Source organism: Aspergillus sydowii (genome assembly GCF_001890705.1).
Source record: "Aspergillus sydowii CBS 593.65 unplaced genomic scaffold ASPSYscaffold_13, whole genome shotgun sequence".
Lineage (NCBI taxonomy): Eukaryota > Fungi > Ascomycota > Eurotiomycetes > Eurotiales > Aspergillaceae > Aspergillus > Aspergillus sydowii.
In genome coordinates, this window is record NW_024467871.1 from 1,039,672 (window position 1) to 1,054,810 (window position 15,139).

Consider the following 15,139-nt stretch of genomic DNA (forward strand, 5'->3'; position numbering starts at 1 on the left):
TACTTTGAATATTGAAATTCTTTCTTCCTATTATTTATTATAGCAAGTAAACTTTCTCTCCCTCTCTAAGTTAAGACATGTCCTTATACTTCTTGTTATAGTAAAATTTTATCTTTCCTTCTGCCTATCTAATATCTTCTGTAATAGATTTATACAGTATATCTAAGTATAAAACTTGTATTAGTACTGATTCTAATTATCCTTCAGCTGGCAGCATCTTCTAATTTATTCTTGGGTTTTGTTCTAGATTTGCGATATAAGGCGTAATACCTGTTGTAGTGTTTCTTGTATTATTAATGGTGAATTGCGCCATTGGTAGCAACTCAACCTAATTATCTTGGTTCTAATCTAAATAGTGTTGTAGATATTACTTAATTAACTGGATTATTCTTTCGGTCTGTCCATCTGTTTGCTGGTGGTTGGCAGTTGATAGATTATATATTGTTCTGCAGGCTTCTATCAATATTTTCCAGAATTTTAATGTAAACAGCTTGTCCCGGTTAGATATAATTTATTAAGGCAGTCCTGTCTAGATAAATACTTCTCTTAGTAGTAGTAGTGCTAGCTGTTCTGCAGTAAGATCTTATTTTACTAGTCAGATAATCGCGTATTTAGTTAATTTGCATACTGTTGTAACCATGTCTGTGTAGGTGATTCCTGCAATAGAATCCTTTGATAGCGGTAATCCTTGAATAAAATCCACTATAATACTTTCTCATGGCTTTCCAGGTATTTCCAGTATTTACATTTTTCTGAATAGTTAGTGACATACTGGTTTATTTCGATTGCACTCTTCACATTGTATGATATAGTCTCGGACTTGTTAATGCATTCATGGGAAATAATATACTTGTTAGACTTTTTCCATTATTCGCTCAATTCCTTAGTATCCTTTATATGGTAGGTTGTGGTGCTGTTGAATCACTTCCTTAACCATGTTATCAGGCACTATTATTGCTTTATTCCACATGATAATTCCATTTTATTCTTCAAGGTACATGCTGTGGAATCTCCAGTCCTGAAGATTCTTGTCAGTCTTCTGCTCCTTTTTTAGTTAAACCATAAATTCATAGTCGTTGATTATTATTATTACAGCAAGCTGAGTGTCTTAGTTAAATCAAAGCCTATCCTGATCTTCCTTCAGTAGGTTAGCCTCTGGGTTTTTAATATTGATTATATAGTCTGGTCGTCAGCTCAGTGCATCAGCAGCAACATTTCTTTTTCTATTAATATACTCAATTCTGAACTTGAATTTTAAGAGGTATTGAGCCTATTATACTTATTGTCTAATTAGCTCCTTGGAGATCATAAAATATGTCAGATTCTTGTGGTCTATCTATACAGTCACTTCTTCCTTCACTCCTTAGAGGTAATGTCTCTAATACTTGAATCCTTCCACAATTGCAAGTATCTCTTAATCGTGGGTGTCATAGTTTCGTTCAGCCTGAGTCAGTTATCTTGAATAAAAAGCAATAGGTTGTAATTTCCTATATTCTTTTTGTTCAAGTACTAATCCTATGGCTCCTCTGGATATATTCGTCTTCATCCATGCTTTCTTCTCCGGGTCAAATGCTATAAGGATTGGTGAGTCTTTGACTAATTATTTTATTATTTCGAATGCTTCTTGTTCTTCATCCCTCCATACAAACAGTTAATCGTCCTGTAGCAGCTTCGTGATTGGTCGTGCGGTTTTCGAGTATTCGAACAGATATTACTGGATATATCTAGTGATTCCCAAGAATCCTTGAACTCCTTTCTTATCTTGTGGCACGGGCTAGTCAGATATAGCTTTAGTTTTCTCTGGTAGGATTTCCTATCCTTTCAGGGTAAAGATTATTTCTAGATATTCGATTTATTCTGTGTTAAACTTGCACTTTTTGATACTTAGGGTTAAGCCGGTACTCATCATTCAGGTCATAATCTTTTATACGTGCACTTCGTGTTCCCTTAGGTTCCTTGAATAGACAATAATATCATTAAAGTAAACGGCGACGAAAATATTCAAGTACTCCCGGAGTACATAAGTCATAAACCTAGCAAATTCAGCGGGTAATTGCTTCAATCCTATAGATATGACTATCCATTCATAGAGTCCTAGATCCGTGAGAAATGCTGTTTTCCAGATATCTTCTTCACTCATGTATAGGTTGTAATAACCCTACTGGATATTAAAGACAGTCATGATCTTAGCTCCTTACAGTAAATCTCTTTTTTATTCCATGTGCAGTGCCTTATTTATATTATCGATAGTCGCGTTATTGAGTTTTCAGTAGTTAATAACCATGCGTTGTGTTCTATCTTTCTTGGGCATAAACATATCCCTTGAAGATATTGATGACCTTGATTCTCAGATATACCCTACTTATAGGAATTTCTTAATGAACTCCTGTTCAGCCTTAAGCTTATCTCATAATTTCTAGAACTATTTAACTTGGCTGAGGGTAGCTTCTAGCTGTAAGGGTATTTTAGCTTTATAGCAGGCATCATGTTGAGGTAGTTAATAATCAGGTTTCATAAAAAGTTTAATAAACTCATGGTATTTTTTAGGTAGCTTTTCTTAGACTTCCGCGAGTTCCCTCTTGTACACTTCCTTTAGTTTTGGTCGTCCGGTATTACGGCTAGCTTTCCGGGTATCTGTTATTCTATTTTCAATCTTGGGGCCTAGTATCACCTGGCACTCCCCTATTTCATTAATTGAAGCTTCTTGTAGTATTTTCTTATTGATTAACTTGATTTCTTAGGTTTCCTTTGTTGTTTATAGCTGGCAGTCTCATATAATGACTTATCCTGTTAACCAATTAATATTAGGGTTGTGTCGTTGTAGCCACATTATTCCAATAACTCCATCATTCCAGCTCCCTTGTATCAGGATAAGCTTGAATATAATTCCTTCTGCATGTTCTCTAGATCTTAATATTAGCTTGTTAGTTTGCAGCTCTAGTCCTTCGTGCAGGAGTCCTCCTTCAAAGCTATATACTTTTTTAATATTTCCAGTAGGCTTCGTGGGTATCTTATTTCTTTCTACAAATTCCTGGCTGATAAATTCTTCCGACGCTCCTGAATCTAACAGGATCCTGGCGCGTGTCCTATTAATCATTATATAGACAATGATTGAAGTTTTATTTTCTGTAGCGGTAAGTTAAACCTTTAGTTAATATATATTATAGTATCTTTACTTTACTTGTTACTATTTTTCCCAATCTTTTTCTTCTTTTATCTTTTATGATAGATGGTAAAAGCAATCAGTTGCCTGGCAGCTGTTTTCTTTTAGAGCACTGTGATTGGGGTATCCTGGCTTGGTATACCAACATTCACAATCAGGATTCTCAGTTAGGCATTGGTAGTTTAGTAGCTATATTATTCTTGGTTCCTTCAGGTACCAATCCGCTAAATACTTATTCTGGAAATACTGTGCGCATCCATCATTATAATAAAGTGACTAATGTATTTCGCAATACACGAGTGGGCTTATTATTAGGTAGTGGGCGCAGGTATAGTTTCATACGTGACCTAATATTCCACTACACAGTAAGGTTCTACTGGCATTAGATACTCATTCATATTCTTCCGCGAGTCGCAAATTTCATTGTCCATGCTCAGGATATTTAGTAAGGGTCTATTCCTGACATCTGTTGTATATTCTAATATAGTCTTGCCATGTTTATATCATTCCTTCCCAGTAGATTAAGTATACTAGCATGTAGTTACATTCTTCTTCAGTCTCCCAAGAGTTATCTTCTTTATTCCTGGTAGCTTCTTTTCCTTCACAATCCTTCAGTTACTTATTAGTATTTTCAGCAACATCTATTACCGCTAGCTGTCTGTAGAACTTATTAGCTAGTAAGGAGATCTCATTATCTTCTATTATTAGTTAATCTTCTCGGTTGTTCCGAGGTACTTTATTTAGTGATATTCCGCACGATTATTAAGCTAACCTCTCCTTCAGGTCTGTAAAGTGTCCTTCACGTTTCTTAGCATTATTTATAGTGGCTATAAATTACTGCAGTTTAGTAAAATTCTTATTATTAAGTTCTTTTACACTAGTATCGAATTTTCTCATTTTTTCCTGTTTTTCATTATCTGAAAGATTTATTCTGATCGCGTGTAATAGTGCTTGAAATGCTTGTTTAGCGTTTACTATTTTTATTCTCATTTCTATATCATCCCTGTTCTGTCCAGCAGTCCTAGGGGTATCCTTATCACTTAAGGGTACTTCCTTCACGGGCTCGGTTATTATATAGGCGGTATTGATTTACGAGTTATGGGTGGCCAGTCTATTACTCTTTTACTTCAAACAACAGTTTCTTGCTATATACCCAGTCTTATTATACTTAAAGTACTTCCCGGTAAATTTCTTCTTTTCCTTGCCATCCCTTTAGTTATTGGGGCTCGTGATAGCAGTATTTAGTTATATCTTAATATCTCCGTCTCGGTCTCTTTACTATTACTTCCTGAATTAGTTTATTTTCAACTAGTCCTATTACTTCTTTTTATAATACTATTTGACCAGTCAGTTTTTGATTCCGGATGCTATATCAATTATTTTATCAAGAGTATCAGATTTCTCTAGTATATACATCATTACGTCCTTGATCTCCGGTTTGAGGATCTGATAGTATCATAACCTTAATGCCTTGTCTTCCCAGTCAAGGTTTAATATAATTTAATAGAACTTCGAGGTAAGTTCTCTGATACTTATTCTTAGTCCTTGCTTTAGTGTATACATATATTGTTCAGCAGTCTTCTCAGTATCAGGGTTGCTGAAGGCTTTAGTGATTTGCTGTTTAAAGCCTTGGTAACTATCAAAGACAGTGTCAGTAGAGTCCTTCCTATCAGCTCGTTTGGGATTTTCCTGGAAGTCTCGCATGTGTGGCTTAAACCAGTCGAATGCAGGTCCACTGAGGTAGGTTCCGGCAAACAGGACCTTGTCTGACTCGTCTATATTAAACAAGTTATTGATCTGAATGTGCATGTCTATTAAAGTTAGGTATCGCTTTAGGGTAGATCACTTATCTTTAAACACCTCAGCTTTATTAGCTTTAATTCCTTTGAAAGCCTGAAGCAATTAGATCTGGTTTACAAGTCCAGCAATAATACTCTTTATGTGTTTAAGTTCATCAGCAGGGCTAGGTATCTTAGATATAGTACTAGCAGCAGCCTTAAGTACAGGTGCCGAAATACTTATATTAGATAGAGATATTCTCTTTTTATCTTGAACTGAGAGTCTGTTATTATCAGATAAGATCTGCTGATTCTTCTTAAGTCCGGTTGGCCTTAAGAATATTCTGCGAACGAGTAGAGAAGAGTCCTTAGTAGGTTCGTTAACTAAAAAGTTATAAGATACATTAAAGTATAGATCTTTGAAAGGTAGACTAGCTTTGATTCCGAAGATAATAGATACTAAGTAAAACTTCTAGATATAGTAGTAATGACCGTCCTTAAATATCTAAGTAATCATATTCCCTGATTTACTATATCAAAGTACCTGCTTTATTATACCAAATCGCCCTCTTTATTATAGCAAAGCATCTGCTTTAACCCTAGTCCTATTCTGTAATAGCATCATATCGCCTGATATAACCGGTCCGGATTATCCTGTAGCTCTGTCATGACATGATTAGGCGTCAGCAAGGCAGAATCATTGGCTGTTAGCTTCCGCTTTCTCTGACATAAACTCGAGTTAAAAATAGTCGAGTTTTTTAAAATTTTAAACTCAACTTAAGTTTGACTCAAGTTTATATAATAATACTTGACAAGTATTTAAATTTTTAGACTAAACTAAATAAAGACTAGTATAGGCTTTACTATACCTTATTTAGAATAGTTAAATAATTATTTTACACTTTTCCTTATATAGTTTAGTATATAATACAGTTTAAATACAAGAATTTATTTTAGAGTATTTAATTATAATTTTCTATAGTAAGATTTTATTCTAATAATGTCAAGGGTAGGAGAAATAGGTAATGGTCAGGTAGGGAATCTATCTTAAAAGGGTGATAGATCAACTAAGAATCATAAATTAATATTAACTAATCCTTGCTCTTCCTAATTACTGGGGACTTGCAAGATAATAAGATAATTAGAATAGTAGATACAATAATAATGAAGTTATAGGATCAAGAGTTATGAGATTATATAAATTAGATCTTTGCAGGGTGTCCCTGATACCTATTCAGGAGTGTCCCGACAGTATTCCATGATAACTACCTCCCTGTCACGTGGTGATCAACCTGATCATAACTTATGAAATCTGGGGTATTAGTCTTGGTATTAGGTTATAGATAGCTTCATCTTCGAGAGTTAGTTATAGTTATATAGTAGGGTTATATCGGTGGTACTTTATCTTAGGTATATAGTAGAGTAAATAAAATAATTTCTAGTGCCAGGTTAATCCTAGTTTAGTTGCATTTCTTTATTTATTATAGTATAAGTCAGTTAAGTAGATTATTATTATAATATCTTATTCTATATTATAGTGGGTGGATACTAAGATAAAGGTATTACACTTAAAATAAAGGCTTGCTTATCATTAGTGTGTTTTAATTATATATATATATCATGTCAGGGCTACTTTATATTAGATTTATTTTCTTTCTTAGTAGCCTTTCCTTTAGATTCCTTTATTCAAGAATTTGGTTTATTTTTATTAGTATTTCAATATTCATTCTTTATTATTTCTCTTGTGTAACAGTAACTTTAGTTTTATATTTATCCTTATCAGCTTCTCTTAATTAAAACTATACTAAAAACTTAATATCCTGTTTCTAAGTATTCCTAGAAGGCTCGGTTTAGCTTTTATCAGGCTTGTTTATTCACGGCCGTGGAGCAGTTCAATCCTACTAGCAGCGTGGTGTTCAAGATCTACTATTATTTTAATAGTATAGTAAGTATCTTATATAAGCAGTGTTTTACTCGCAATTCTATTTATAAACCTGTAAGTATATTACTAGTATAATATTAAGTATTAATTCAGCTGTGGTTCAGTTATTAATCTATTTATTGTTTTAGTAGCTGCCTGGAGGTATCTTAGGTAATATCTTTAATTTAATCCTGTTATTAAAGTTTCTTGATAGCTTTTGGGCTGAATAGAATAATATATATATTTTTAATATAGCTATACAGGATATTACTGCTTCTGCTAGTTTTAAGCTTGTAAAAGCTTTTATTTCTGTTATAAAGATATATTAAGCTGAGCATGCTCTCACCATGACTAAGAAGATAACTATATAGAAGGTATATTCCATTAGTATTTTATTTTTAAAAGGGTTATATTTTAACATGTTCTAGGCATGTCCTCAGTATGAGGCATTCTTAGTTAGGCACCGTGCCTTGCTCACTCCTTTACCGAAACCTAACTGGAACAGTACAGCTACTAAATATAATACTTATGTGATATCCACGCTAACTGCAATCCCGTGATCATACACATAGACCAAAAAAGGTCCAACGAGACTACTTACTAGTAGTCTTGTTGATTGCAGTGATATATAAACCTAACCATGTGGCAACCGCCTGAATCCTAAGGCANATATATATAATCCATCACATGGTAAATCACATGCTTGCTATTCATGTAATCACACTTATTTCTTGTCAACCTTTTATTAATTTATGCCCGGTGATATTAGTTTCAGTCCTTGGGCAGCGGCTAAACAGGCTTGCTATAATACTATTAAGGCAGGATATCACGCTGTCTTTAGTAGGGTTGATACTATAGAGGGGGCTATATAAATTAAGATGTTGGATAAGGAGTTCCCTGATATTTTATATAGGATTTGATAGTATTTTATCCTCTTTTTGCTGGATTTTTATAATAACTAATATATTTAGGTTTTCCCTGGTATTTTAATAATGTTTCGAGATAATAATACCCATGATTTTATAAAGTTATATTATGACGACATCCCTTAGCTAGTTTTTTATTAAATAAGATTACCAGTTAAGGTATATTCAGATAATCTTCAGAGACCTATTAATTATATTCTATAGGCCAGTCTTTCTATTTTACTAGATAGAAAACTTTATTATCCTGTTATTTCTTATCTTGGATCTTGTTAACTTCCTACTTATCAGAGTTATCAAGATCAGGTATTATAAGGGAATCTTTTAATTCTCTATTCCAGGGCTCTAAAAGAGAGATATAGAAAACATTATAAATCTAGTTATATTTATTAGATAAAGCTAATCAGTATACTTATAATCTAATAGCAGAAAGAATATAAAATAGTCTAATAAATTAAGGTGCTAGTTTTCATGATAGAACTTTTAGGTTTAAGTATTTCATTAATAACTTAACCAAAGACTTAGCTTTAAAATTCATGCTTTTATAGTATTTATTATAATTTTCTTTATAGTTCTTATTACTTTTTTACTAATATTCTTGTAATCTTTCCTGTAGTTAATTTAATTTTAATGCTTGTTCTATTATAGCTGGGACTTCCTCCCTTGAAGGATCATCCTTGATTTAATAGAAAAAGTCTGGTTAGTAGCTATATAAGACTTTAAAGGGTGAAGTTTTTATAGTTAAGTTAATAGCATTATTATAAGTAAATTAAGCTGATGGTAATAGCTTTAGCTAATTTAATTAATTTTTATTAATAAAATACCTTAGATAATACTTGATGATTTAGTTAATATGTTCTATTTAACTGTTAGTTTAAGGTCAGAAGGCAGTTGATAGTCATAGTTTTATATAATAAAAATAAGCTATCTTTAACTAGTAGTTACTAGTGAATAAGGATCCTCAGTCTAATATTATCCCTTTTACTAGTCCATATCAGAGTTCAATTTCTTGATGGTATAATTCAGCAAGTTGGGGTGCAGTAATTATAGTAGAAATAGGTAAGAATATATATTATTTTATTAGTTAATTAACAATAATAAATATAGTATTAACAGGTTAATTATTATTTTTAGTTACAGGTAGACCAGTTATAAAGTCCATGCTTAGTTCCTTAAATAGATGATTTAGTATGGGGAATACTTCTAATTTACTATAGGGCTGATGAGTTTGGGCGATGGTCCCTTGATATATCAGACAGTTCTGGATGTATTTATAAATAAATATTTATATTCCGGTCTAATAGAATTTCTATTTTATTAGTGATTCAGTATAGTTTTGACCAAAGTGTCCTGATAATGGGTTATCATGATATAATAATAAAATTTTGTTTCAAAGCGCCTGATTTGGTAGTATAAAAAGATGATTCTTAAAATAGAGTAACTGTTTATAGTTAATAGTCTAATTTTTAGACTTAGTTTCACCTATTTATAATTTTTATATATAATTTTGTGTTTTAGGATCATTTCGTTGGGCATCTGTAATTAAATTTATAAGACTTTTTGTCAAGGGTAGGAGAAATAGGTAATGGTCAGGTAGGGAATCTGCCTCGAAAGGGTGACGGATCGACTAGGAATCATGAATTGACATCGACTAATCCTTGCTCTTCCCAATTACTGGGGACTCGCAAGATAATAAGATAATTAGAATAGTAGATACAGTAATAATGAAGTCATAGGATCGAGAGTCATGAGNTCATATGAATTAGATCTTTGCAGGGTGCCCCTGATACCCATTCGGGAGTGTCCCGACGGTGTTCCGTGACAACTACCTCCCCGTCACGTGGTGATCGGCCCGATCACAACTTATAAAATCTGGGGTATTGGTCTTGGCATCAGGTTGTAGATAGCTTCATCTTCGAGAGTTGGTTGTAGTCATATAGTGGGGTTGTGTCGGTGGTGTTTCGTTTTGGGTGTATGGCGGAGTAAACAAAACAATTTCCAGTGCCGGGTTGACCCCGGTTCGGTCGCGTTTCTTTGTTTGTTGTGGTGTGAGTCGGTTGAGCGGATTGTCGTTGTGATGTCTTACCCCATGTTATGGTGGGTGGATACCGAGACAAAGACATTGCGCTCAAAACAAAGGCTCGCTTGTCCTTAGCGTGTTTTGATCATGTATATATATCGTGTCAGGGCCGCTTCGTGTTGGATTTGTTTTCTTTCTTGGTGGCCTTTCCTTTGGATTCCTTCGTTCGAGAATTTGGTTCATTTTCGTCGGTGTTTCGACATTCATTCTTTATTGTTTCTCTTGTGTAACAGCGACCTTGGTTTTGTGTTTATCCTTGTCGGCTTCTCTCAATCGAAACCATGCCGAAAACTCGACGTCCCGTTTCCGAGTATCCCCAGAAGGCTCGGTTTAGCTTTTGTCGGGCTTGTTTGTTCACGGCCGTGGAGCAGTTCGATCCTACCGGCGGCGTGGCGTTCGAGATCTACTGTTGTTTCGACGGTGTGGCGAGTATCTTATGTGAGCAGTGTTTTACTCGCAATTCTGTTTGCGAACCTGTAAGTGTGTTGCTGGTGTGATGTTGAGTATCGATTCAGCTGTGGTTCGGTTGTTGATCTGTTTGTTGTTTTGGTAGCTGCCCGGAGGTATCTTGGGTGATGCCTTCGATTTAGTCCTGTTGTTGGAGTTTCTCGATGGCTTTTGGGCCGAACAGAACGACGCGTATGTTTTTGATGCGGCCATACGGGATATCGCTGCTTCTGCCGGTTTTGAGCTTGCAAAAGCTTTCGTTTCTGTCGTGAAGGCACACCGAGCTGAGCACGCTCTCACCGCGACTAAGAAGACAACTGTGCAGAAGGTACGTTCCACTGGTGTTTTGTTTTCGAAAGGGTTATGTTTTGACACGTTCTAGGCACGTCCTCGGTATGAGGCATTCTTAGTTGGGCGCCGTGCCTTGCTCACTCCTTTGCCGAAACCCGACCGGAACAGTACGGCCGCTGAATATGACGCTTATTTCTCGTCGACCTTTTGTCGATTTATGCCCGGCGACGTTGGTTTCGGTCCTTGGGCGGCGGCCAAACGGGCTTGCTATGACGCCATTGAGGCAGGATATCACGCTGTCTTTGGTGGGGTTGACACCGTAGAGGGGGCCATGCAAATTGAGATGTTGGATGAGGAGTTCCCTGATGTTTTGTACGGGATTTGATAGTGTTTCGTCCTCTTTTCGCTGGGTTTCCGTGATGACTGATGTGTTTGGGTTTTCCCTGGTGTTTTGATGACGTTTCGAGATAATGATGCCCATGATTTCACGAAGTTATGTTGTGACGACGTCCCTTAGCTAGTCTTTTATTAAACAAGGTCACCAGTTGAGGTGCATTCAGATGATCTTCGGAGACCCATTGATTGTATTCCGTAGGCCAGCCTTTCCACTTTACCAGATAGAAGACTTCATCATCCCGTTGTTTCTTGTCTTGGATCTCGTCAACTTCCCACTCATCGGAGTCGTCAAGATCAGGCATTGTAAGGGGATCTTTTGATTCTCCATTCCAGGGCTCTAAAAGAGAGACATGGAAAACATTATGAATCTGGTTATATTTATTAGGCAAAGCCAATCGGTACGCTTGTGATCCGATAGCAGAAAGGATACGAAATGGTCCGATGAATCGAGGTGCTAGTTTTCGTGATGGAACTTTTAGGTTCAAGTGTTTCGTCGACAACTTGACCAAAGATTTAGCTTTGAAATTCATGCTTTTATGGCGTTTATTGTAATTTTCTTCATAGTTCTTATTGCTTTTTTGCCAATGTTCTTGTAATCTTTCCCGTAGTTGATTCAATTTCGATGCTCGTTCTGTTGCAGCTGGGACTTCCTCCCTCGAAGGANCGTCCTCGATCCGACAGAAGAAGTCTGGTTGGTAGCCATGTAAGGCTTCAAAGGGTGAAGTTTTTATAGTTAAGTTGATAGCATTATTGCAAGCAAATTGAGCTGATGGTAATAGCTTTGGCCAATTCAATTGGTTTTCGTCGATAAAACATCTTAGATAACGCTCGATGACTTGGTTAATGCGTTCCGTTTGACCGTCAGTTTGAGGTCGGAAGGCAGTTGATAGTCGTAGTTTTGTATGATGAAAATAGGCCATCTTTGACCAGTAGTTACTGGTGAATAAGGATCCTCGGTCTGATGTTATCCCTTTCGCTGGTCCATATCGGAGTTCAATTTCTCGATGGTATAATTCAGNAAGTTGGGGTGCAGTAATCGTGGTGGAAACGGGTAAGAATATACACCATTTCGTTAGTCGATCGACGACGACAAATATAGCATCGACGGGTTGATTATTGCTTTCGGTTACGGGTAGACCAGTTATGAAGTCCACGCTTAGTTCCTCAAATGGATGATTTGGCATGGGGAATGCTTCCAATTTGCCATAGGGCCGATGAGTTTGGGCGATGGTCCCTTGACATGTCGGGCAGTTCTGGATGTACTCATAAATAAACGTTTGCATTCCGGTCCAATGGAATTTCCGTTTCATCAGTGATTCGGTACGGTTTCGACCAAAGTGTCCCGATAATGGGTCATCATGATATAATGATAAAATTTTGTTTCGAAGCGCCTGATTTGGCGGTATAAAAAGACGATTCTTAAAATAGAGTAACTGTTTATGGTCAATGGTCCAATTTTTAGACTTAGTTTCACCTGTTTGTAAATTTTGTATATAATTTTGTGTTTCAGGATCATTTCGTTGGGCATCCGTAATCAAATTCATAAGACTTTTAGATGCAGTATTTGAGTAAACATCCTCTTGGACAGTAGTTTCTTGGATCAGGATATTTTGGAAGGTCTGATTAGCCTTCAAATCATTCCATACAGCCCAGTCAGCTGATTCTGCACCGGCACCAATAAGGGTGCTCTGCACTATGTGGGTGCTGAGTCCAGGGCTCTCCTGTTCAGACGTCTCGTCTAACTCAAACTGGGTTTTGCATGCATAAAGATCAGAGACCGTCAAGCATGAAATATTAACAATCCGTTGTTGAATCGGTGCCAATAATTCATCTTTCGGGGTCTGATCATTGGGCCCTTCATAGATCCTAGATGGACCATCAGCTGGATTGGTTTTTCCAGCTCGGTGCTTGATAATAAAATTAAACGGAGTCAGATATAAGCACCAGCGAGCCTGTCTGCCATTCATGCGAGGCTGCTTCATGAATCCTTGTAGATTTTGATGATCTGACAACACTTCAACAGTATGATGACTGCCCTCTAAGTATTGTCGCCAATGCTTGAATGAATGAACAATGGCGAAAAGCTCTTGATCTGGGGTCGAATAGTTGATTTCAGCATCCTTGAATTTATAAGACCAAAAAGCAACAGGGTGATACTTCCCATTAGGGTCTGGCTGGGATAATATTCCTGCCATTCCATATTTAGAGGCATCCGTTTCTAATCGGATGGGTTGTGATGGATTGAAATGAGTAAGGAGGGGAGCTGATTGAAAGGCGAGTTTTAATTGTCGGAACGCTGTCGTTTCGTGGTCGTTCATATGTAAATCTCCCGGTTTTCTCCCGTTATGACTCCCTTTCAACAATCCTGTTAAAGGGAGAGCAATCCGAGAATAATTATGAATGAATCGTCGATAAAAGTTGCAAAATCCTAAGAAGACTTGTAATTCTCGGAAAGTTATTGGTTCAGGCCAATCGGCGATGTTTCGGATGCGTTCCGGGTCCATTTCTACACCATCTTGGGAGATGATATAGCCAAGGAATTCGACTTGGGGTTGATAGAAGGTGCATTTCGATAAATTAGCATATAACTCTGCTTTTTGTAGTCTTTTCAAGACTTGTTGGACATGGTATTGATGGGATTTTGCGTCTTGGGAGAAAATTAGAATATCGTCAAGGTAGACAATACAGAATCGATCAAGGATATCATATAGAGCGGTATGGATATAGTTTTGAAATGTAGCCGGAGCATTCGTCAATCCGAAAGGCATAACTGTATATTCGAAATGTCCATATCGACATCGCCATGCAGTCTTCCATTCATCTCCTGGTTGAATTTGAATTCGATAATATGCATCTTTTAGGTCGAGTTTAGAGAAATATTTTGCTCCGGAAAGACGATCCAAAATTTCCGAAATTAAGGGTAATGGGTAACGATTCTTGACTGTGACCTTGTTTAACCCTCGGTAGTCAACACATAAGCGAAGAGTGCCATCCTTTTTAGGTACGAAAAGGATAGGCGCCCCTGCTGGGCTAGAAGAAGGTCGAATACGACCACATTCGATGTTCTCTTGTATATATTTTCGTAAAGTGGCTAATTCTGCCTCAGAAAGAGGGTATATCGGTCCCCAAGGGGGGGATTCTCCATCGATAATCTTAATTGCGTGTTGAGCTTGCTTAGATGATGGAAGGGTCCTTGCCCCCTCCTTTGAGAAAACATCACGAAACGGTTCAAATTCAACAGGTAAGGTCTGTGTATTCCCTGTTTGTAAGACGTTTGGGTCCCCAGGTAGCCATATCTCTTCAGGCATTTTAACCACTGCAAAGACATAGGCATGGTTTCTGCACACTTTCGCGAATTTATGTCCGTTGAGCAGTTTCATGTCCTGAGATTGATACCACCATCGTCGTGTTGGAGCATCAAGACGAATTTGATGCTGTTGCATAGTAGTCATTGACAATAAGACAGGGCTGTTCTTAGGGGATAAATCCCGATTTATAGCAACACAAGGTCGGTTGAAAGATCGTGTAGTTCCACGAGAATCCGTGGCTCGAATCGGTACCGAATAGACACCGAAAGTAGGGGTTTGTAATTCACCTATTGCCCTTATGATGGGGTAGGTGAGTTTGCATTGTTGTAATCGTAGTTTCCTTGCCAATGCATAACTAACAATGTCGAGTTCTGCACAGGTATCCAGGTCGGCTTCGCAATCATATATTGATTTATTGCTGGTTAAAGGACAAATTTGGATGGAAGTATGAAATCGTTCTGCTATACCCACTTTAGGCCACGGATCCGAAGTGGGGGGTTTTACCTCGGATCGGTGTCGTTTCCCGATAGATCCTGTGGCTTTTCATCACTGGATGTCTGGTATTCTTCTGTAGTGATTGTCGACGGGTCCTCGTCGGCCTGGGTCGATTGCACCTTNACTCGTGAATGTCTTATACAATCGTCCTTAGGTCGACTCGAATTAGATTTCTTATTTGGACATCGGTCTGCAAGATGTTCTGGCGAGTCGCAGATATAGCAATGAAATTTTGAGGATCGGCCTTGTTTCGGTAAATATCCCTTTGGTTTCTCCTCTGTTGATGTTCTTTGGTATTCTCGATGGGATGTCTTGCGGAAACGGGTTGATCGTCTTG

The 15,139-nt window shown here is 37.0% G+C and overlaps 3 protein-coding genes across 3 annotated transcripts; 1 reads left to right on the forward strand and 2 right to left on the reverse strand.

Moving 5' to 3' along the window:
* Positions 1–4,663: 4,663 nt before the first annotated feature.
* On the reverse strand, positions 4,664–4,999 carry ASPSYDRAFT_160443 (uncharacterized protein; the record flags this gene model as incomplete). Its single annotated transcript, XM_040842905.1, has 1 exon — positions 4,664–4,999. A coding segment is annotated over one exon (336 nt), but the record flags the coding sequence as incomplete, so codon positions are not given.
* Positions 5,000–9,642: 4,643 nt separating this feature from the next.
* Positions 9,643–10,027, reverse strand: ASPSYDRAFT_477704 (uncharacterized protein). Its single transcript, XM_040847505.1, has one exon. It carries the CDS (start codon positions 9,906–9,908, stop codon positions 9,678–9,680), a length of 231 nt encoding a protein of 76 aa, XP_040698683.1. The 5' UTR covers positions 9,909–10,027; the 3' UTR covers positions 9,643–9,677.
* Positions 10,028–10,146: 119 nt separating this feature from the next.
* ASPSYDRAFT_160459 (uncharacterized protein) lies at positions 10,147–10,988 on the forward strand (the record flags this gene model as incomplete). Its single annotated transcript, XM_040842910.1, has 3 exons — positions 10,147–10,341; positions 10,419–10,631; positions 10,695–10,988. The coding sequence occupies 3 exons, from the start codon at positions 10,147–10,149 to the stop codon at positions 10,986–10,988; spliced, it is 702 nt and encodes a 233-aa protein (XP_040698684.1).
* Between the last annotated feature and the right edge of the window lie 4,151 nt (positions 10,989–15,139).

Bases quoted from the DNA above. Each gene is read 5' to 3' on its own strand.
- ASPSYDRAFT_477704 (XM_040847505.1), bottom strand. From the start codon at position 9,908: ATGTCTTTGTCTCGGTATCCACCCACCATAACATGGGGTAAGACATCA.